Source organism: Microcaecilia unicolor, chromosome 11 (assembly GCF_901765095.1).
Source record: "Microcaecilia unicolor chromosome 11, aMicUni1.1, whole genome shotgun sequence".
Lineage (NCBI taxonomy): Eukaryota > Metazoa > Chordata > Amphibia > Gymnophiona > Siphonopidae > Microcaecilia > Microcaecilia unicolor.
The window spans coordinates 65557409-65581871 of record NC_044041.1 but is presented as its reverse complement, the minus strand read 5'-3'; the positions used below and the strand labels follow the sequence as shown (position 1 = coordinate 65581871).

Below are 24463 nucleotides of genomic sequence, written 5' to 3'. Positions count from 1 at the left end.
AAACTGGCGAGGCAAGATCTACACCCCCCCCCCCCCCCAAGCTGACTCTGTCACATCAAATCATGCCTGTCCATGTGTTACACAATTCTACTCCCCACAAAAGTTTCCACCATCCTGCTCAAGACTGAAATCAGGCCCACTGGTCCGCAATCTCTCGTATCACCCCTGGAACCCTCTTCAAAAATCGGCATTACATTGGCCACCCTCCAATCTTCAGGCACTAAAGAGGATTTTAAGGACAGGTTACAGATCACTAACAGCAGATCAGCATTTTCATATTTGAGTACTTTCAGTACCCTGGGGTGTATGTCATCCGGTCAAGGTGATTTATCACTTTTTAACTTGTTGATTTGGCTCAAGATTTCTTTCAGTTTCCTCCGCATCTTCATTCTTGAAAAACATTTCCGGTACAGGTAGATCTCTTACATCTTCTTCCATAAAGACCAATCCAAAGCATTTGATTTCTCCACTATGACCTTGTCCTCCCTGAGTGCCCCGTTTGCTCCTTCATGATCTAACAGTTCCATGGTTTCCCTTATAGGCTTTCTGCTTCTGATGTATCTGAAAAAGGTGTTAATATGAGTTTCTGACTGAAGAACCAGGAAACCTGGGCACTGAAGGAAGATGCCATCAAATCCATCACTGGACCACCCCACTTGTTGACGAGAAGATCGAAGGTGCTGTGACTTAGGCTCCACTCCCCTGAATCCAGTTCATGTCTGCTGAGAAAGTCCACCTGAATGTTTTCGGCCCCGCAACATAGGTAGCAGACAGCTCTTCAAGATGATTCTTGGCACAGAGCTGCTTCCTCCATCAACAGATAACTCTAGGTCCCTCCCTTTCAACTGACATACGCTACCCACCGTGGCATTATCCGACAGGATCCGAACAGCCTGTCCCTGAAGTTGATCCTGGAAGGCAAGCAGGGCTATTTGAATTGCCTTCGTTTACAAATGACTGATCGACCAGAGATTCCTCCAGTGTCCAAAGACCTTGAGCCACACAGCCCAGATAATGGGCACCCCAACCCTTGAGACTGGTATACATGGTAACTACTGCCCATTACGGTGGATCAAGGCTCTGGCCCTGGGAAAGACTGTGTACTCGTTACCAACAGGCAAGACTGCGCCCTGCCTGGTCTCCTAGTGGAATCCGAACATCAAGGGACTGAGACTGTGGGGATCACAGGGCTTCCTGAAAGGGCCTTATATAAGCCCTGGCCCACTGCCATGGATTCCAGCACCTGAAGGTAATCCCTAGCCTAAGGACATCTGAACTAGAACAAGGTGCACACCTGTACCTTCTGAATTTGGACATCAGGAAGACTTTCCCTACTTCAGTGTTGAAACAAATTCCCAAGTACTCCAACTGTTGTGACAGACACAACTGGCTTCACTAGATTGACCACCCAGTCCAAGGACTGTAACATGTGAACTATTTACTCCGTAGCCTCACTGCTCTCCTGATAGGATTTCATCTGGATCAGCCAATCATCCAGATACGGGTACACTAAGATACCTTCCTTCTGCACAGCTGTCACAACTATCACCATAACCTTGGAAAAAATGCGAGGAGCCATAGCTAGACCAAAAGGGACTGCACAAAACTGATAGTGCCTCCTCAAAACTGCAAAGTGAAGGAATCTTTGGTTCCCCTGCCAAACAGGAATATGAGGATAAGATTCCGTCAGATCCAATGATGTGAGAAACTCCCTTGGCCACACAGCTAAAATAACCAAACGCAGAGTCTCCATGTGAAAAGAAAGCACTTTGAAGGTCCAATTCAGCTCTTTCAGGTCCAAAAAGTCAAGGAGCTCTCCTTTCTTAGAACTACAAAGTAGATGGAATATCTCCTGGTGCCTAGCTCATCACATGGAACCAGCAGCACTGCCCGAGGATAGATTAAGCTGTTCAGGGTCTCCCTGATGGCTCTCGCTTTCCAACTCACCCGACAGGAGATCTCCATAAAGGCATCTAAGAAGGGACGAGTGAACTTCAGGGAATACCTGTCGCGCACGATCTCCAGAACTCACTAATCTTCGGTAATTATTATTATATTATAATTTGTTACATTTATACCCTGCATTTTCCCACACATAGCAGGTTCAATGCGGCTTACATAGTAGTAAGATTATATGTAATACAGAGAAAACAGGCTACGCTTAGCAGAGTAATGGGGATTTGTAGATAGGTAATATTATAAGGGAGAGGTAATCTAGTCCAGCTCCAGTAAAATTCTCTCAACCTTGTCCCCACTGCAACCGGACCCCAACACTTTCATTGAGTAGAATGTCTGGGCAAGGAGAAAGAGGGACCCAACTCCTGGCCCTCATGAAAGGACTGCTTTCTCTGGAAAAACTGACTGTGCTGGTCACTGCCACCCTGGCCCATACCTACAAGTACTCCTAAAGCATGCTCTACTAGAAGCTCCTCTAGCCGCTGTCTTCAGCCTATCCTCTGGCAGGCAGGAAACCTTCATCTCCCCCATACTCTTGACAAGCTTGTCTAGCTCCTCACCAAATAGCAGAGAACCTTAAAAGGGAAACTTCCCTATCTTCGATTTAGAGCTCGCAGCCGCCAACCAGCTTTTCACAACCATAAGGACCTTCTGGCAGCATAAAGAGCATCACATAAAAAGGACAAATCCATTTAGAGCTTTGCAACTTCCTGATCCACCAGAGCCAAATTGTCCAACGTTCTTCACATACTCAGACCAATGAAAACATGGCCTGGCTACTAAACCTCCACAAACAGCCACCTGAACTGCTAATGCTGCCATATTAAAATTTTGCTTGAGCAGAGCCTACATCTTGTGATCCCGAGGATCTCAAAGCTGTAACACCGTCCACCGGAACAGTATTAGATACTGCAGACACCACGGCATCCACCACTGGAGGACAAGGAAACTCTATCCTGTTCTGGTAGCACATACAAAGAAATCATGGATCTTGCCAGTCGGAAAGGAGTATCTGGGGAATTCCACTGCGCCTGAATAATATTCCTACTATCCTGATGCACAAAGCCCTCAGGGATTTACAGATCCCATTAATCAACAGGTCCACCGTGCAAGAAGCCTCATGAGGGTCCTTCTCAAACTTCAAGACTGAGGACACCTGACTGATGAATTCCCACAACTCATCTTGATGAAACACACACACCACAGAGAAATACTCTCCGAGAGGAAGTTCCTCCAACCAAGTCTCTGACTCCTGAGAAGTATGGAAGCAATCAGTGGGTTACAGTGCAGCCTCTGTGCTATCTGACTTTCATCCAAAAATAAAATAAAATCCAGCCCTACATCCCTGGCCACCCAATACCAGTTCGGGTTAGCCTCGAACCATAGAAACTTGAAGTACAACAGAGTAATACTCCTTAAAATTCAGTAGTGAAAGCCCTCCTCCCCACAGGCCCTACAAGGGGTCCTCAATGTAATATCAGAATACTATCACATCCATAACTGTAAAGAACACCTGTTGCATAGGACAGGATAACACAAACATAGCAAATTGAGGGGCAACGTTCATCTTAATGACATTAATTCTGGTCAGCAGGGAGGAAGGCAAATGTTTACTCTTTTTTTTATATTTCATATCTTCTCCCCCTCTCTAGATATAAATTATTTCATTAATCTCTAAGAAGTTTCGTACCTTAAGAATACATGGTATAATGGGTCCAACATAAGGTGTGAATTTGTCCCCAAAAGTAATTGGCAAATAGGTGAACATCATGATATATCCATCTCTGACATGGGGTGCGATGTCCACTTTGCTTGCTGTAGATACAATTTCCGGCATCAACTTCTCCAGTTTTTCTACCCCTAAGCCAGCCATAACTTCTGCCAGACCTGAAAACAAACATGCCAAGCTCAACACAGCAGTCTATTGCAATTATAATGATTAAAGATTTATTTTTATATTATTTTAAAAACTTATACCCTGCACAATCTACCATTTTTGGAGACTTAAAAATCAACATAACCAATTATAAAAAACCAAAATAGATAAAAACATTTGCATATTTGTGATTTTAAACATTAACATAAGGTTGGCTGGACAATTTGAAAAAAATCCATTACTACTACTGTATCCCTTCATTTCATTATAATATACCTATAACTAGGTAGTAAGATGGGAAAAAGCTTTTTGAAACAGATGCGCCTTCAGTTGTTTTTGTAAAAAATCACTTTCTGTGAAATCAACCTGATGGAGAAAGGTACTGCATGATGCCGCAAATAAAACCAGCTCTTTACTTCTGATCTGCTAAGAAAATGGCAAGTCCTATGGCCAGAATGCTAAGAACTGCTCAGTATATCATGAAGATATATAGTGGCCAATTCCCCTTCTATGCTCTCACATTTTCACATTGAAACTGTAATTTTAGTTATATTATTGTAACTGCTTTAATAATTTGCTGTGCAAGGTGATATAACAAGTGAATAACTGAAAAAACAAAACTCTGATTCCTACACGATGGTTGAATACCAAATATCACTTAAAAGACCATCTTCTTGTTGGCCATAATTCTGAACAAATAACCATGCCTTCTGGGCCTTCCTGAAGGACAAATTATTGTGGATATGAAAAATATGCCAGTTTCTTAACTAGACTTTTATTACTGTTAGCAAATACAAGATTTCTTTCTTTACACTAAAATCATCATTACTGGAATAGCCCTGCAAGGACAATCCTCTGTCCATTATTACTGTTTTCTTTATACTACAATCTGCAGTTAACCTCATGCAACAAGACAAAAATACTCATAACTTCTTCACCTTGAGCTGCTCCAGAGCGATCCACGGAGCTCTGCTCAGAAGCCAATGTATCCATCAACCATGGCAACAGGTCCTCAAAGCAAGACTCCCCCATCCCTTTCACCATAGCTCCTAATGCCTTGGCAGATACTGTCCGCACCTAACAGCAAGGGGGAAAAAGATGTAGTAGATCCAGTCAAGTTACATTACCTTACAGCACGTATTTCCTTGTCCCCAGAGGGCTTATTTACAAAGCATTTTTCCCATAGACGCATAATGTGAGAAAACGTTTAGGAAGCAATAGTGTGTGAAGTGACTTGCCTAAGATACCAAGAAATAGCAAGATTTCAGACCTGGTTCCCTAGTTCTCAGCCTTGTTAGCTGCTGTAACAAGTTTTACATTTTTAATGATGGATTGTTAATTTAACAACTAACCTTTTGTATATTTAAAAAAAAATAAAAAAAAATAAACCATTCTTACACATTAATAACCAAATTCTATAAATGGTGATGAAAGATCCGTGCCAAAAAAATTAGCACTTAGTGCTATTCTATAAACAGCGCTCAAAGTTTGTTGATGTTTATAGAATAGTGCTTTGCGCCGGGATCCACAACTACTTTTAGGTGCAAGCATTTATACCAACTGGACACTGATGTAAACCCTTGTGCCTAAATTAGGCATGGCTCTCCCTTATTCTATAATGTGCGCATAAATCACAGGAACGCCCCTCATCGGTCCATGACCCTTCCATGGCCATGACCTCTTTTTAGAGTCGCACATAAATTTAAACTAATTCCAATTAGCACTGATAATTAAGGTCCAATTATTGGCACTAATTGGTTTATTATTCAATTAAATTGCACACGCAAATTGAGCATGTGCACAATTTAAAGTGTAATTTATAGAATTTGGGGGTAAGTACATAGGTTAGGATTACCAAAACAGTGTGAAGGTTATGCTCCACAATGGCACAGCAGATTCTCAGAATTTTAAATATAAACTTTCTGCTCCACTTCCACAATACTAATTGTAACCTCAAGCTTTTCGTGTTGGTCGAACTGCTCATTTCCTGCTCTACTTATTTTCACCTGTCACCATGTAGGTTTCTGGTACCTAGTTTTGATTAATAAAATAATTGCTGTGCACAGAAACAGCGTTGTTGAAAAATCCTGCAGTACTAAAAACTTAACAACATGAAACTGAATTATCCTCAGAAAAATCTAGTATAAATATGGGAGCTGGTATTTCACTCGAAAGTTTTAGAAGGGTGCTTACCTTAGGCACAGGATCTAGCAGAGAGGATTTCAGTCCAGGAGTCACACTGGGAAGGTAGGGAGCCAGATCCTGCAACAAAGAATCAAGTTGGACTACATTATGAGCCTAATTTACTAAGAATTTGTTTCCCCAATAGATCATGGCTTCCCAAACCATGGGTCATGATCCCAAATGGAGTCATAAAATTCACATTTGGAGTCATGGCCCTGGGTAGGTTGAAAGAGGCCCTGGGTAGGTTGAAAGAAAAAAAAACCCTCAAAACTTCAATTGCATATGCCTCCTAACAAGCCCGATCTATAATTAGGCCTGCTGCCTGCATGAGCTCCAGGGAAAGTGGAGGATGATGGAAGCATAAGCTGCAATATTGTAGGAGAGGCAGGAGCAGAAGCACAAATGGAAGATGGGTGGACAGGCCTCAGGTTTGTGACGTCACATCATCTCCTGTTAATCAAACCTCCATGGTCAATAGTCTGCCAAACAAAAATTGATAAGAAAAGAACCTACAAAGAGCTGCCACAATGTCATTGCTTAGGATACACTACAGCATTTGCCATGCAATAAATACTTGCAGTAACTCCCGCGGGGTGATATTTCTAGCTTATTTACTAACACATTTTCCCTGATTCCCACCTTCTGGTCTGTTAGAGAATACATGTTCCCAATGATCTGAGCTGCCATTTTTCTTGTGTCTGTTGAACGATCTTGAAAGGCTCGTTGAACTATTGGCATTATCAGAGCCAGAGAAGGAGCATCGATAAAGTGGACAAACTTAGTATCCAGCAGAGTTTGAAGACACTTCTGAGTCTTCCTTGATGGATCCGTCAGAGCATCCAGTAGAATTGGAGAGATTGCTGTACAGGAACAAAATATCAAGGTTATACAACTCAAGGATTCATACAGCAGACTACAAGACATCCTAACTGCTTGCATAAGATTACATAGAATGTGAAAGCATCCTGCTGTAGCAAATGTTTCATTCTTGGATTTGTAAAAGGACAGAGACCATACTAAATCTATACTTTAAAAATACCTCAGATTTATACACAATTGACAATTCATTAAATATTGCTTACACAAAATTATATATGGCACAACATAAGGCAAAAGGAATTTTCTCTCCAAAATCCCAAAAGAAGCAGAACAGAACAGCAGCAGATCACAATTTCATGTCACTTCCTGCGTAGATGCGTATTCCTCCTGCTGGCTGAAGTACTTCCATAGACTAAGCACTTTGTCAACGAAGCCCAATCATTTCAAGAAGGATGTTCAGAACAGGTTTCAGTTACCTTCAAATACAACCAGCAACTACAATAATAAACTTGGAAGGAATGATCTTAACTGTTCTAGCAGGACCTTAACTCCTGAAGGCTTGATATTTAAAAAGATTTAAATTTCTACTTTTGAGAATCAGGCTTCTAAAATTGGCTTTTTTGAAAATTTACTAGGGTGAGTGCATAAAATTAGGAGCCTAAAAAGTGGATGGCAAAAGATGTATATTTGGGATGGGAGAAAAAGTTAAGAATTTAGCACTAATTTTTAGCACTATGCACCTAAATTATTATCCAAAAATGACTGGCAGTCCTAAATTTAAGAACATAACTTTTAGGATCATAAATTTAGGTGAATTTTCAGCTGAAAGGGACTTAAGTTTGACTAAATATAGAGGAAAAATTTAGGGACCTAACTTAGGTGCCTAAATTTGATTCCTTGAATATTGAACCTTATTTGACAACATTTTAATAAGAAAATCCATCCTCTTTCACACCAACACTCGGAACCAAAGGGAAAACAGAAACTCATGGAGTGAAATTAGCTGTAGCTTATAGAAGCCACCTCCTGAAGATCACATCAACTGATGCCTATTTGTCCACGCTACTAGCAGGGGCGTAGCTACGGGTGGGCCTGGATGGGCCCAGGCCCACCCAGTTTAGCCTCAGGCCCGCCCGCCCAGAAGCAGATGCTTACCGTGACCGTCTCCCACCCCTGCCGCAGCGCTTCATTTAATGTTGTCGGCGCTGCAGTTACAATTTCCCACCCCCGCGGCGGCGCTTTACACTTTACCGACAGCAACGCTACAGATGCAGCGCTGACGTCTGACGTCCTGCTCCGGGGCCTTCCGCGTCCCGCCTCCGTAACAGGAAGTTACATCAGCATGGAAGGTAAAATTATGTATCATACCTGATCATTTTCTTTCCATTAATCATAGCTGATCAATCCATAGACTGGTGGGTTGTGTCCATCTACCAGCAGGTGGAGATAGAGAGCAATCCTTTTGCCTCCCTATATGTGGTCATGTGCTGCCGGAAACTCCTCAGTATGTCGATATCCAAGCTCCATCCGCAGGACTCAGCACTTAGAGAATTACACCCACAAAGGGACACTCTGCCCAGCTCACCACCGCCGAAACGGGGGAGGGGAATTAACCCAGCTCATCCCCACACAAGTGGGGGAGGGGAATCCATCCAGCTCATCCCCGCGGAGCGGGGGAGGGACACCACACCCGCCAATGCGGGGGGATCTGGCTTATCCTGCAACCGCAACCGCGGGAGGAGCTGACTGACCCTAACACCGCCGAAGCGGGAGGGGTACAAAGCTGCCCTACTGCCGCACGAAGCGGGAGGGAGTGCCGGCAGAATTTAAGTCTCAATCCAGCCCCGTAAAACGGAGGGGAGAGGAATGCAGCAGCTCACTGTAACACAAATTCGTCTCAACTCTGAAGAATCCATTGAAAAACTTGAACACGAAGTCCTCCTGAACAGGAACTGAAGACTAAACTTGAACCTGAAATGCAACCAGAATATAAACAATACAGATATCTGGGAGGGGCTATGGATTGATCAGCTATGATTAATGGAAAGAAAATTATCAGGTATGATACATAATTTTACCTTCCATATCATCATGCTGATCAATCCATAGACTGGTGGGATGTACCGAAGCAGTACTCACCCAGGGCGGGACATAGAAATCCCTGACCGCAACACTGAAGCTCCAAACCGGGCCTCCGCCCGAGCAGCCACAGTCAAGCGGTAATGCCTGGAGAAGGTATGGGCCGATGCCCAAGTTGCCGCCTTGCAAATCTCTTCCAAGGAGACGGACCCGGCCTCTGCCATCGAGGCCGCCTGAGCTCTAGTGGAGTGAGCCTTCAGCTGGATAGGCGGCACCTTCCCCGCAGCCACATAAGCCGCTGCAATGGCCTCCTTGACCCATCTTGCCACTGTAGGCTTAGCAGCCTGCAGACCCTTACGAGGACCTGCAAACAGGACAAACAGATGATCCGACTTCCGGAAATCATTGGTCACTTCCAAGTATCTGATGATGACTCGTCTCACATCCAGATATTTGAGAGCAGAGTATTCCTCTGGGTAGTCCTCCCTACGAAAGGAAGGGAGACAGAGCTGCTGATTCACATGGAAGCGAGAAACAACCTTGGGCAGGAAGGAAGGCACTGTGCGAATAGACACTCCTGCCTCAGTGGACTGCAGAAAGGGCTCTCGACATGAGAGTGCCTGGAGCTCGGAAACTCTTCTGGCTGAAGTGATAGCCACCAAAAAGACTGCTTTCAATGTCAGGTCTTTCAGAGATGCCCTTGACAAGGGTTCAAAAGGCGGCTTCTGCAAGGCTCTTAGCACCAGGTTGAGATTCCACGCAGGCACCACTGAGTGCAGAGGAGGGCGCAGGTGATTAACTCCCTTGAGAAAGCGCACCACATCTGGCTGCGAAGCCAGGGAAGCACCCTTCAGGCGGCCCCTGAAGCAAGCCAGAGCCGCTACCTGGACTTTAAGGGAACTGAGCGACAGGCCTTTCTCCAGACCTTCTTGCAGGAACGCCAACACTGAAGAAATTGGAGCAGTGAAGGGAGAAAGTGAGCCTGCTTCACACCATGCTGCAAAGGTACGCCAAACCCTGGCGTAAGCAGTAGAAGTAGAGCGCTTCCTCGCTCTTAGCATAGTGGCGATGACCTTGTCTGAGAAGCCCTTCTTTCTCAGACGCTGCCGCTCAATAGCCAGGCCATAAGACCAAAGGGGGAGGGATCCTCCATCACCACGGGACCCTGATGCAACAGGCCCTGCTCCACTGGCAGCCGCAGAGGATCGTCCACTGAGAGCCTGATCAAGTCCGCATACCAGGGACATCTGGGCCAGTCCGGACCCACCAGGATTATCCGGCCCGGATGCTTTGCCACCCGGTCTAGCACCCTGCCCAACATGGGCCAGGGCGGGAACACATAGAGAAGCTCCTGTGTCGGCCACTGTTGGAGAAGAGCATCTACTCCCAGGGATCGAGGGTCCCGTCCTCTGCTGAAAAAGCGCGGCACTTGGCAATTGGCCGATGACGCCATCAGATCTAGGCTCGGCTGGCCCCAGCGCTTCGTGATGCCCAAGAACGCCTGAGCAGATAGCTGCCACTCTCCGGGCTCCAAGGTATGGCGACTGAGAAAGTCCGCCTTGACATTCATGACTCCGGCAATGTGGGCCGCTGACAGCTGTTCCAGGTTCGCTTCCGCCCACTGGCATAGATTCATGGCCTCCTTGGCTAGAGGGGCGCTCTTGGTACCTCCCTGGCGGTTGACATAGGCCACAGCAGTGGCATTGTCCGACAGGACCCGTACTGGCTTCAACGCCAGTACCGGGAGGAACTCCAAAAGCGCCAACCGAATGGCTCTGAGTTCCAGGAGGTTGATAGACCACTTTGCCTCTGCAGGAGACCAGAGCCCCTGCGCTGTCCTTCCCAAGCAGTGGGCTCCCCAGCCCGTCAAAAAGGCATCCGTCGTGACGACAATCCACTCCGGGGTCACAAGAGGCATCCCTGCAGACAACTTGTCTGTCTGCAGCCACCAGCTCAGCGCCTTGCGCACTGCTGGGTCCAAGGGAAGGCGCACAGCATAATCCTCCGACACCGGAGTCCAGCGCTGCAGCAGAGAGTGTTGTAGTGGTCTCATATGAGCCCTGGCCCAGGGCACTACTTCCATCGTGGCCGTCATAGAGCCCAACAGCTGCACATAGTCCCAAGCCCGGAGCGGAGAGGCTACTAGGAACTGGTCCACCTGAGCCTGAAGTTTGACAATCCGATTGTCCGGCAGGAACACTCTGCCTACTTGGGTGTCGAATCGAACTCCCAGATACTCCAGGGACTGAGTCGGGCGCAGCTGGCTTTTCTCCCAGTTGATGATCCACCCCAGGGAGCTCAAAAGAGCAATCACCCGGTCCACAGCTTTGCCGCACTCTGCATAAGAGGGGGCTCGGATCAACCAGTCGTCCAGATAAGGATGGACTTGTACTCCTTCCTTTCGCAGGAAGGCCGCGATGACCACCATTACTTTGGAGAAGGTCCGCGGAGCAGTAACCAACCCGAACGGGAGGGCTCCGAACTGGAAGTGTCGGCCCAGGACTGCAAAACGCAGAAAGCGTTGATGAGGAGGCCAGATGGGAATATGCAAGTACGCTTCCTTGATGTCCAAGGATGCCAGGAACTCCCCTGCCTTCACTGCCGCTATAACAGAGCGGAGAGTCTCCATGCGAAAGTGCCGAACTTTCAAGGCCCGATTGACCCCTTTGAGGTCGAGGATAGGCCGTACAGAACCTCCTTTCTTTGGTACCACAAAGTAAATGGAGTAATGTCCCTTGCCAAGCTGATTTTCTGGCACCGGAACGACTGCACCCAGGCGGATCAGATTGTTCAAGGTCTGCTGCACTGCCACAGCTTTGACCGGAGACTTGCAGGGAGAGAGTACAAACCCGTCTCTTAAGGGTCGGCAGAACTCTAGCTTGTAGCCGTCTCTGATGACTTCCAGCACCCAAGCGTCTGAAGTTACCCTGGTCCACTCGCCCAGAAACGAGGACAGGCGTCCTCCAATTTGCACTGGGCCATGGACCAGGACCCCGTCATTGGGTACGAGACCCTGGGGGAGGACCGGAGGGCGCACCTCCGGGACGGCGGTCTCTGCGAAATGAATGCTGCTTGGGGGAGAAGTTCCTCTTGAAGGAAGAGGTGGCAGAGGAGCCCGACTTGCCCGGGCGGTACCGACGGGCTTCCTGAAACCGTCCTCTGGAGATACCGGGGCGAGCACTTGCCCGAGCCCTGACCTCTGGTAACCTCTTGCCCTTAGACGTGCCGAGATCGGTCACAATTTTGTCCAGCTCGACCCCAAAGAGCAGCTTGCCTTTAAAAGGCAACTTAGCCAGGCGGGACTTAGAGGCGTGGTCCGCAGACCAATGTTTCAGCCAAAGCCACCGCCGCGCAGAGACTGTCTGAGCCATACCTCTAGCCGAGGCTCTCAAGACATCATACAGCAAGTCTGCCAAATAAGCCAAGCCCGATTCCAGGGCCGGCCAATCAGCCCTCAAGGAAGGATCCGAGGGGGAAGCCCGCTGCACAATCGTCAGGCACGCCCTGGCCACATAGGAGCCGCAAACTGAGGCCTGCAAACTTAAGGCAGCCGCCTCGAAGGACGACCTTAAGGCCGCCTCCAATCTTCTGTCTTGGGCGTCCTTTAGGGCCGTGCCACCTTCCACCGGCAACGCCGTTTTCTTAGTCACCGCAGTGATTAAAGAATCCACGGTAGGCCAAAGAAAGGCCTCACGTTCACTTTCAGGCAAAGGATAGAGGCGGGACATAGCCCTAGCCACTTTGAGGCTCGCTTCCGGGACATCCCATTGAGCCGAAATTAAGGTGTGCATGGCATCATGCACGTGGAAGGTTCTAGGCGGGCGCTTCGTCCCCAGCATAATGGCGGAGCCAACAGGGGCTGAGGGAGAGACGTCCTCTGGAGAGGAAATCTTCAAAATGCTCATGGCCTGCATTAACAGGTTGGGCAAATCCTCTGAGTGAAAGATCCGCGCTGCAGAGGGGTCATCCGCTCCATCCGAGCGGGAATCCGTCTCCTCCAAGGAATCCCCAAAGGACCATTGGGAGAACTCAGATACGCTGCCCTCATCTACATCAGAGGAAACAGAGTCCTCTAAGGCCTGGGAATCCACCCGAGGGCGTTTACTTCCGGGGGCCTCAACCCCTTTATCGGACAAGGGAGAAGGGGCAGCGTTTTGCATAATGAAGGCCTGATGCAGCAGCAAAATAAACTCGGGGGAGAAACCCCCCAGACTGTGCACTTCAGCAGCCTGGGCCACAGCCCTAGACGCACCCTCAACCGGCGCTCGCAAGAGCGGGGGAGAAACATGCTGCGCATCCAATATGGCGTCCGGCGCGACACTCCGCGAAGGAGCCGCGCGGGAAGAACGGCGCTGCCGCTTTTTTGCCGTCGCCCAAATCAAGGGCAGCCATGGCATGAACGTCTCCCAGCTCAAGGGTGGCCCAAGAAGAAGCCGTCCGAGCAGAGTGGCCGGCCAAGATGGCGGGGGATGGGCGTTTATGGCGGGAAAAACCGCCACACCGGAGGAAGACCCGGGACACTGACCGGCCTCCGAACTGACACCCAACAAGGGCGAATCAGACTTTAATACCCCCGCATCCCCGCTAGGAGCGCACACGCGGTCCGGGGAGCGATTCTTCGCGCCCTCACCCTCCGACGCCATAGGCCACGTGGAGATCAATCGGGGAACCCCCTGCCCGCTATAAAAAAAGGTAAAAATTACCTGCTTCTCGCTCCGAGCTGTAACGACCTGGTGTCCCAGTGAGTAGCTGCAATAAACGTTTAAATAAACGTCGAAATAAACGCCTTTAAGGACGTCCAAAATTTTTTTTTTTTTTTTTTTAACGGAGCCAGCGGAAGGGGGGAGAAAAGGAGGGACCTGGCGCCACCAGGTTTGCACTTGCTCAAGAAGAGCCCTCAACCCCAGGCACTCAACAAAACCTAAAAATTAGGCTTGGAGGCCTAGCCAGAGCTGCTGCTGTGTGTGACCACCACCTGCTGAGATAGAAAACATACTGGGGAGTTTCCGGCAGCACATGACCACATATAGGGAGGCAAAAGGATTGCTCTCTATCTCCACCTGCTGGTAGATGGACACAACCCACCAGTCTATGGATTGATCAGCATGATGATATGGAAGGCCCCGGAGCAGGACGTCGGACGTCAGCGCTGCATCTGTAGCGTTGCTGTCGGTAAAGTGTAAAGCGCCGCCGCGGGGGTGGGAAATTGTAACTGCAGCGCCGACAACATTAAATGAAGCGCTGCGGCAGGGGTGGGAGAGGGTGAGTAAGTCAGTGGGGTGCTGCGTGCTGGCCCAGAAGTAAGGGGAGGCAGGGAGGGGAGGGAACAGAAGGGTGCTGGACTTGCCAGGGGCAGAGGGTTGGAGGGAAGGGAGAGAGGTTTTGGGATTTACAGAGGGGAGATTGGAAAGAAGGGGAGAGGTTTTGGAATTTGCAGGGGAGAGGTTTTGGAATTTGCAGAGGGGAGGTTGGAGGGAAGGGAAGAAGTTTTGGATTTGCAGAGGGGAGGTTGGAAGGAAGGAGAGAGGTTTTGGGATTTGCAGAGGGGAGGTTGGAAGGAAGGGGAGAGGTTTTGGATTTGCAGAGGGGAGGTTGGAAGGAAGGAGAGAGGTTTTGGGATTTGCAGAGGGGAGGTTGGAAAGAAGGAGAGAGGTTTGGGGATTTGCAGAGGGGAGGTTGGAAGGAAGGGGAGAGGTTTTGGATTTGCAGAGGGGAGGTTGGAAGGAAGGGGAGAGGTTTTGGAATTTGCAGAGGGAATGGAAGAGGTTTTGGATTTGCAGAGGGGAGGTTGGAAGGAAGGAGAGAGGTTTTGGGATTTGCAGAGGGGAGAGGTTGGAAGGAAGGGGAGAGGTTTGGGATATATAGGGGGGTGGAAGGAAGGGGAGAGGTGCTGGATATGCAGGGGGGGTGGAGGGAAAGGGGAGAAGTGCTGGATATGTAGAGGGTTGAAGTGAAGGGGAGAGGTGCTGGACATGTATGGGGGCTGGATGAAAGGGAAAGAGGTGCTGAACATGTAGGGGGGGCTGGATGAAAGGGAGACAGATGCTGGACGTGTGGGGGGGGGGGGGGGGGGGCTGAAGGAGAGGTGCTGGATATGCAGATGATGATATGCAGAGGGAAGGGAGAGAGATGCAGGGAGAAAGAGCCAGATGCATAAGGGGAAGGAAAGAGAGGAAGATAAGCTGGTTGGGGGGTGGGATCAGAGAGGAGAGGGACACATTGGTGTGGAGGAGGGAGAAAGGGGACATAGGGAAGTATACAGATACAGAAGGGAGATGATGGGCATTAGGTGGGAGCATGGGGACAGGGACACAAATGTGAGATGCTGTATGGAGATGGCACATGGGCACAGAGGGGTAATACCTGACCAAGGGGGGGGGGGGGGAACGGGGATATGGAATAGAGATAAAATGCTGGACACTGGAGAGGGGGGTATATGGACACGGGGGGGGGGGGGGGGGGGGGGGGAAGATACAGACAAGGGAGAGAATAGGAACGCAGAAGGGATATGCTGGGCATGGGGTGCATAGGTGCACAGAGGAATGATGATGGATGAGGGATATGAACACAGGGGAGATACTGAACAAGGAAATATAGGAAAACAGAGATGGGAGATGGATGATGGACATGAAGAAAGAAGAAATGTCAAATAGGAGACCCTGGCAAGTGAGTTAAGAGAAGACAGAGGGAAGCAGAAACCAGAGACTGGGACCAATATGATTTGAGAAAAAATGACCAGACAACAAAAAGGTATAAAAAATATTTTATTTTCAGTATTGTGAATATAATATGTTGGATTTGGAGTGTACATCTTGCCAAAGTTGATGGTAAACATGGCTGGGGTCCAGGACAGAAATCTAGGAAAGGACCCAAAAGTCCATTACCAGGCTGCGCCTTCAGCTTCCAGCATGCAGGCTTTCTCTGGCCAAGGAACCAAGCACAATTGCCCTAGTTGCATCCCCTAACACCATCCCTGGCATGTCCCATCTTTATATTTTGCACAGGAGCAAATGCCTTTCTTTCTTGTTTCTCTGGTGTTGTACTACATGCAAGGTCTAGTTTCTTGGGGTTTCCGTTTAATTTATATTTCTAGAGTTTGTGGTCACTTATTCTGTATTTGGCATTTGTGTCTTGTGTGTGTGACTGAGGTATTCTGTTAGCATGAAGTTTCCATGTAGCATTCTGTAGTAATTTGGCTTGTTCAGCTTTCCTGATAAATGTATTTGTATTTTAGGGCCCTACTATAATATTTAAGGCACTTCTTTTTCATAGGTAGGAAGGATCTTTGTTTTTGGAAGTTAGTGTTGGCATGGTAGATTTGCTCTAGGTTCTGAGTGACTTTTGTTTTATAGATTTTTTTAAAGTTAATTTATAATATGTCTGTAATTGAGATTACATTAGAAAACAAAATTTCTTTATATGATGAGTTTTATGGAGAATTGTCCTTGCTGTGCTCTGTATCCATTGTTGGTGGACAGCCAAGAGGTTCTCTGGATGCAGAATGTGTTTGGCTTCAATACCATATATGTGTTGGAGGACCATGGCTCAGTGGGGCTGAATAGTGCAGTCTATTGTACTTCCTTTAGCTCTCAATTGGCCTGCAGCCACTGAAACCTGCACTGCAACCCTCATTGAAGTTATGGGGAGTGGGGTAGGGACAGAGCATGGGTGCATCAGGTTTGCTGTTTTTTTCTTTTTCAAAAAAGTTGGCAACTCTAGTGCCCACCCATCCAACCTGTTGGCCCACCCAAAAATTGCCTTCTGGCTACGCCACTGGCTACTAGTTCAATTCTTAGTTGGAAATGTGTGCTCTCAGTGCCGAGTCATGGGTTTGCTACTCAGAGGGATATGTCCAATCACACCATTTCGGACATTAATCCTACTCTTATCAGGAGAGAAGAGCTTTTCCCACTGCATCACCAACACCACATCTTGTAACTGTTATCCTTATATAAACAACTTGAACAAATAGATGCAATTATATTTTCCCACTTAGGATTTCAAATGCAAATATTTTTTCATGAAATTGGTGAATGTATGAACAGCCACCTAATAGGGCTGATGGAGGGAAAATAAGTAGCAAAATGTAAGGAAAGCATAAAATAAAGAGGATCCTTAGTTGCTGCAATTTAAGGAAAAAGCCAGAGAACATTCCTTCAGCAATATGGCCCTTTTTTACAAGTATGGTTGATTTCTTTCATTCTTGCTATCCAAAAGGCTATACTGAGAGTGTTAAGGAAGGTCAGGGCCTAGGTCATCGTCTACCAGTCCAAATGGTTATGTTCCTCTACCTGTGGAGGGAGATAGATCTGCTCCAAAAAGCGCGCTATACAGATAAGTCCTTCAGTTTTTATCTGTCTCCAGCAGATGGTACAATGGTATAGCCTCAATTGAAGCACTGGATAGATCTGGGCCATACTCCTGGGCCCAGTGTTATTTGGTTGAAGTTTGACAGTCAGGGACCCCTGGCCCATAGGTTCTGTCGCCAGACTCATGGGGAGATACCTGGAGGAGTCCAGATCCTTCTTCCGCTCCTGGTTTCCCTTGGATCAGAAGAGAATACTGTGGGTAATCCTCACCACCAGCACTTCTTTGTCTCAGCAGCTTAAGAAAGAGACTGAGAAGAACAAAGAAGCAGATAAGAGGTAAGCGATGAGGGTAACCTGAATTGCTATGAGGAGGAGAGCTTGAAGCAACAGTGGATACAGGCAGCTGTGGGCTACTTTGATCCTGTTCTAATCGGGAGGGGATACAAAAGCTGAAGTGCCACAGGAAGCAGTACTGTACCGAGTGCAACAAAGACCTGCTGTGTGCTGGAAAAGCAGTCAATTGTTGGGTGATTAGCAATGGACTGGTGTTGGAGGTAGCCTACAACAGCAGTTGTTTGAGGAAAGGAATCCCAGCACTACCAGGAGCAGCAGAATTGTCTCAGCACAGTGCAGCCTATGCCAGTATGCACAGACCATGAAAGGAAGCCTCTCTCTGAATTTGGGAACTGGCTCAGCAATCCAGTTCTGGATTGCTGGGATCCTTCAGTATTCACAGGAAGAGCAAAAATAATGGCTATTTTAGAAGCCTGGTTGATTGGTTGCCTCACTGGGTACCCAGGAGAGGAGGAACCTCGAAGAGTGTCTTCATGAGGGGGAACTTCCAGTTGGGAAAGGTATGGTGAAATTAGATCTTACCTGCTAATTTTCTTTCCTCTAGACCCTCCAGACCGGTCAAGACGCATGGGTTATGTCCTCCTACCAGCAGAGGGAGACTGAGAAACACTGAGCTTTTGAATACTGTATATATAACCTGTGCAGTACATCCACTAGCCAGTATAACCCTGACAAAGCAGAGAAACCAAAACCACCAACTATAACTAAGAACCCTGTACGTGGTCACTGCCAACTGGACACTTTCTTCATTTCTTTCCTTGTGTCCTTTTAATTGTGAGTGCTTCTACAGGTGGACTCTGAAACACGGTCACACCTACTCAGACTCATAACAACCAAAGTCTGAAACTATAGAAATCACACTCAACAGCTGCCAAGATAGAAAGGAGAAACCAAACCTCCTGGCCTCCAGAACAGACAGGGCGGGCCTTGACCGGTCTGGAGGGTCTAGAGGAAAGAAAATTAGCAGGTAAGATCTAATTTCACCTTCCTCCACGACCCTCCAGACCGGTCAAGACGCATGGGACGTACCCAAGCAGTAAGATCCTAAGGGCGGGACCCACGTAGGCCAGAGGTCAACACTGCAGCCCCAAAGTCTGCCTCCTCCTTGGCATGTATATCAATCCTGTAATGTTTGACAAACGAATGCAATGATGACCAAACCGCCGCCCGACAAATATCTAACGGCGGAATCATACTACTCTCCGCCCAGGAGGTCGCCATACCCCTGGTAGAATGAGCCGAAAATTCCTTAGGCACCACGCGACCCTTCAGCAAATATGCCGACGCAATTGACTCCTTCAGCCATCTCGCTATCGTAGCTTTGGAAGCTGCCGCGCCCTTTCTAGCACCACCATGTAGAACGAACAAACGATCCGACCGTCTGTAGTGCCGAGTTCTGGAAATGTAACAGCGCAAGACTCTTCGCACATCTAACTTGGCCAGACGCCGCTGTTCCGCATCCCCCGCAAGATCACCCAAAACTGGCAAAGAAATAATTTGATTCACATGAAACTCTGACACCACCTTGGGCACGAAAGACGGTACCGGACGCAACAACACCTTCTCCTTGGAAAAGGACAAAAAGGGTTCTCTACAAGACAAAGCCTGAAGCTCCGACACCCGCCGGGCTGAAGTAATAGCCACCAAGAACACCGTCTTTAAGGACAGATCCTTATCCGAAACAGAAACCAAGGGCTCAAACGGTGGCCTCACCAAAGCCTCCAGCACGAGATTCAAATCCCACGGAGGTACCATCCGCCGCCGGGGCGGACGCAGTAACTTAACGCCCTTCAAAAATCGCACCACATCCGGACTAGAAGCTAACGACTTCCCCTGTATCTTCCCACGAAAACACGACAAAGCCGCCACCTGCACCTTCAAAGAAGACAGAGCCAGACCCCTGTCCATACCATCCTGCAAAAACTCCAAGACATCTGTTACCGACGACCGAAAGGGCAGAACTCGTCTATCTACACACCAATGCTCAAATACTCTCCAGACCCGGACATACGCCAACGAAGTGGACTGTCTACGCGAACTCAACATGGTATTGATAACTCTGGACGAAAAACCTTTCTTCCTTAACTTGTGCCTCTCAATAGCCAGGCCGTAAGCGAGAACCGATCCTGATGTGGCATAATTATCGGTCCCTGACACAACACCACTGATCCTGCCAACGGCAGAGGATCCGCTACTGCCAATCGGACCAGATCTCCGTACCACGGCCGACGCGGCCAATTCGGGGCTACCAAAATCACTTGACCGGGGTGCCGAGCAATGCGCTGAACCACTCGCCCGACCAACGGCCATGGAGGAAACACATACAGCAACTCCCGCGGCCAAGGCATCAGAAGCGCGTCTATGCCCTCCGCCCGAGGATCCCTCCGCCGACTGAAAAACCTCTGAACCTGAGTATTGTGGGCGGTTGCCATGAGATCCATCACGGGAAAGCCCCAGACCGAGACAATGCGATTGAATACCGACCGATGAAGTGCCCACTCTCCGGGGTCTAGAGCATGCCTGCTTAGATAATCTGCCTCCACGTTGTCTACTCCCGCCACATGTGCCGCGGAGAGCGCTAGAAGATGGACCTCCGCCCATTGACACAACAGCGCCGCCTCCTCCGCGACCGCCTGACTCTTTGTGCCCCCCTGACGGTTTACATAAGCCACGGCGGTGGCGTTGTCGCAGAACACCCGGACTGCTTTTCGCAACAGAACACTCTGAAACGCCAACAGCGCCAACCGAATGGCCCGAGTTTCCAAACGATTGATGGACCACCGAGCCTCTATCTGGGACCATCGACCTTGAGCTACCTGCCCGAGACAATGAGCTCCCCAGCCCTGAAGACTGGCGTCTGTGACGAGCACTACCCACTGTGGCGTCTCCAACGGCATTCCCTTGACCAGATTTCCCGGGTCTAACCACCACCGGAGACTGAGGCGTGGGCTTACCGACAGCTGAAGGCGCACGTCCAACCCCTGCGACAGGGGTGACCACCGACTGAGAAGGGCTGACTGCAACTGCCGCATGTGCGCCCGGGCCCACGGCACTACCTCGATGGTGGCCGCCATCAAACCCAGAACTTGCAGATACTCCCGGGCCGTCGGAGCCGCCTCCGACAGGAACAGACGAATCTGATCCTGCAACTTGCGAATCCGAGGGCCCGGCAGAAAGACTCGACCGTTCCTGGTGTCGAAAAGCACCCCCAGATACTCCAGTGACTGCGACGGCACTAGGTGACTCTTGGCGAAGTTCACTACCCAGCCCAGAGACTGAAGAAACTGCACCACCCGCACCGTGGCTACTTCGCTCTCCGACCGAGACTTGGCCCGAATCAACCAATCGTCCAGGTACGGGTGCACCAGAATACCCTGCTTCCGCAAGGCCGCCGCCACTACCACCATGATCTTGGAAAAGGTACGAGGTGCCGTTGCTAAACCGAAAGGAAGAGCACAAAACTGAAAATGCTTTCCTAAAACCGCAAAGCGCAGAAAACGCTGATGAGCGGCCCGAATGGGGATGTGCAGATAAGCCTCCGTCAAATCCAAAGACGTGAGAAACTCCCCTTCCTGCACCGCGACAATGACCGACCTCAATGTCTCCATGCGAAAAGAGGGGATTCTGAGAGCTGCATTGACTGCCTTCAGATCTAGGATAGGCCGAAACGCATCCTCCTTCTTTGGGACCACAAAATAGATTGAATAACAGCCCAAGCGGCGCTGCGCAGGAGGCACCGGGACAACCGCTCCCAGATTGATTAAACGAGCCAGAGTGTCCCGTACCGCTTTCCGCTTGAGCCTCGAATGACAAGGCGACTCCAGAAACCTTTCGGGAGGCGAGCCGTCGAACTCCAGAGCGTAACCGTCTCGCACCACCTCGAGGACCCATTGGTCCGCGGTGATTTGGACCCAGTCCTGGTAAAACAGACTCAGACGAGCCCCTACTCGAACCAGAGCCTGGGCCCGCACACCTTCATTGCGAAGTACGCCCCGACACCTGTCCTCCTGCGGGGAAATCACGCCCTCCGCGCCGATTGCCCCGAAAGGACTGAGTGCGCTGAAAGAACCGACCTCTAAAAGGGCTACTAGTCCTCCCGGGTCTATACCGGCGCGCCTCCTTAAACCGTCCTCGGAAGGAAGACCCCCTGGCAGCCGTCTTAGGACGAAAATCCGGAAGACGAGGGGCCTTAGCATCACTGAGTCCGCGCACCAACTTATCCAAATCCTCACCAAAAAGCATGGACCCCTTAAAGGGAAGCGAACAAAGCTTGGCCTTGGAAGCCGCATCTGCGACCCAACCTCGCAACCACAGTGCTCTACGTGCCCCCACCAGCATAGCCATATTCTTGGCCGAGGCACGGAGCAAATCATAAAGCGCATCCGACAAAAAGGACGATCCCATTTCCAATTTGGCTAACTCCTGCACCCCGGAGGTCCCAACCTCCACCGAATCATCAAGCAGCTTCTCGGCCCAGCGGAAACACGCCCTCGCGACCAGCCCCCCACAAACCGAGGCCTGCAGGGCCAGGGCCGACAAATCGAAACTCCGCTTGAGAAAGGCCTCTAGCCTCCTATCCTGGGGGTCCCGGAGAGCAGTCCCTCCGTCTACCGGAATCGCCGTGGCCTTAGTAACTGCTGTCACCACCGCATCTACTGTGGGAGCCTTAAAGGAATCTCTATCTTCCTGTGGAAGCGGATACAGTCTAGACATTGCTTTAGACACTTTACAGGGAGAATCCGGCGAGTGCCACTCTTGAAACACCATATCCCGGATGTCTTTATTCATAGGAAAAGACCTAGCCTGCCGCTGAATCCCCTTAACCAGGGGATCCACCTGTCTCGCCTCCCCCGAAGACGCCTCTGGCTGCTCAAATTTAAGAGTTGAAGAGACCTGCTCAATAAGTTCCGCAAGCTCCTCCCTGTGGAAAATCCGCACTACGGAGGGGTCCTCCCCAGGAACCACTACCTCCGGATCCTGAGAACCCTCAAATCCCTCAGGGTCCCCTACATCACTAAAAACACCTTCAGAACCGATAGAAGAGAAACACTCCTCTTCGTCCCACTCAAACCGAGGCCTTTTTGGCACTGCCGAACTAGGCCCCTCCCCCAAAGGAGCGGGTCCCGCTTTCCAGGCTTGATAGAGAGACCAAACAAATTCCGGCGGAAAACCAGCGCCGCCTGTACCCTCAGGCACTCCCTTCTGTATCGAAACGGCAGCCGCAGGCACAAAACCAGCTGATTCCGCAGGACGCGCGGAATCCAAAATGGCGGACGTTCCCGCCAAAACTACACTCGCTGGAGCCGGCCCTGCCGATGCTCCTGCCGGCCCGGACACCCCCGTACTCGCTGGTACTTCCGCACTCAAGACCGGGGGCGTCGCCACCGACGAGGTTTGTTTCAGATCGCCGCACCACCGGCACTGACCTCCAGGAGCCTCTACTCCGCGGCGCGAGCACGCGCGACAGCGAAGCAGTTTGCCTGTCATGGCCCCGATCTCCCAACACGCTGTGCACAAAACGGCGCCAAAGACTTCTCTCACACACCGCTCCCCCAGCACAGCCACTAGCACTGCTCTCACTCGCAACGAACAGAGTATGAATCTGCCGTCCGTTCCTATGAAGGAAACACTTCAGCTCTCTTAAAGAGACAGCACCCAAATTTCTTTTTGGCAGCTGAGGAGTGAGGGCTCTCAAGGCTACAATATAAGAAAAGCAGCCGAGGCACAAAGCTGCCAGCGTCTCCACAGAGAGCAGCACAGGGGGAGGGACCTGCACACAGGTGTAACACCCCAGGGGGGAAAAACTGGGCCCCACCGGACCCAGGGCCCCGAAGCACTTTTTTTTTTTTTTTTTTTTTCAACCACGTACAGGGACTATAGAAAACACCTTAAATTTGTCAACCAGATAATAAATTTCCTGACCGTATAATCCAGCTACCTCACCGGACTATTGAAGACTGCACAGGCTGTCCCTCTACCTCTGCTGAGACTGAGAAAATACTGGCTAGTGGATGTACTGCACAGGTTATATATACAGTATTCAAAAGCTCAGTGTTTCTCAGTCTCCCTCTGCTGGTAGGAGGACATAACCCATGCGTCTTGACCGGTCTGGAGGGTCGTGGAGGAAATCCCTATTATGGTTCAGCTCTTTCAAAAAGAACAGCTACCCTTCAGTCACTGGAGGCACTACTTACTTCAGAGTAAGCCTAGTGGGTTGATCCCATTCATCAGGCCATTAAAACCCTATCCTTGGTGGAGTGAGATTCTCCAGAGGTACAGCTGGGATTGGTGCAATAAGCAGGCCACCCTGGACAGCCCCATGATAGAAACTGAAATGCTGGTTAATCAATATAACCAGTTTAAAACAAAGGAGTATTTTCCTCTGGTTTCTGAGGGCTTTTCTCCAATATAACATAACATAACAGTATTTACAGCTAAGCTTGAATGTTTTATATTGGTGTAAGTGTTTGTCAGTATTAGGTTACCTTAATTTGATACCAGTATTGCAAGTTTTGTACGGTGATCCTAGAAAAACTAGTTCAGAGTTTGCCTAGGAACTCCAGGACAGGCCAGCACAAGGCAAGTTCTTGAAGCTTCTTGTCATCAACTGGACAAGGGAATGTCTATTCAGAAACCCTGGTTACCAAGCAAGGCCATGTACGGGCTTTTATAGATTTGCAGAGCTGGCTAAAACATAGCTGGTAAAGTGCAATATTCGGCACTTAACCAGTTTTGGGGAACCACATAAAAAATAGGACTGACTTATGCCGTCCTATTCTTAGAATCTGTTTTATTAAGAAACAGAAGAACAGAGAATAATGTTTAAAACTAGAGGACATGAAATGAGATTGAAGGGGGGCAGACTCAAGAAAAATGTCAGGAAGTA

General features: G+C 49.2%; 1 protein-coding gene across 1 annotated transcript in view; it reads right to left on the bottom strand.

The window, feature by feature from the left end:
• LOC115480407 (eIF-2-alpha kinase activator GCN1-like) overlaps positions 1-24463 on the bottom strand; it is a 130620-nt gene that overhangs the window by 87818 nt on the left and 18339 nt on the right. The window contains exons 5-8 of the mRNA XM_030219070.1: positions 6656-6876; positions 6026-6094; positions 4771-4909; positions 3647-3843 (exon numbers count right to left, since the gene is read on the bottom strand). Coding sequence (XP_030074930.1) covers positions 3647-3843; positions 4771-4909; positions 6026-6094; positions 6656-6876 — 626 coding nt within the window. The remainder of the gene's footprint in view (positions 1-3646; positions 3844-4770; positions 4910-6025; positions 6095-6655; positions 6877-24463) is intronic.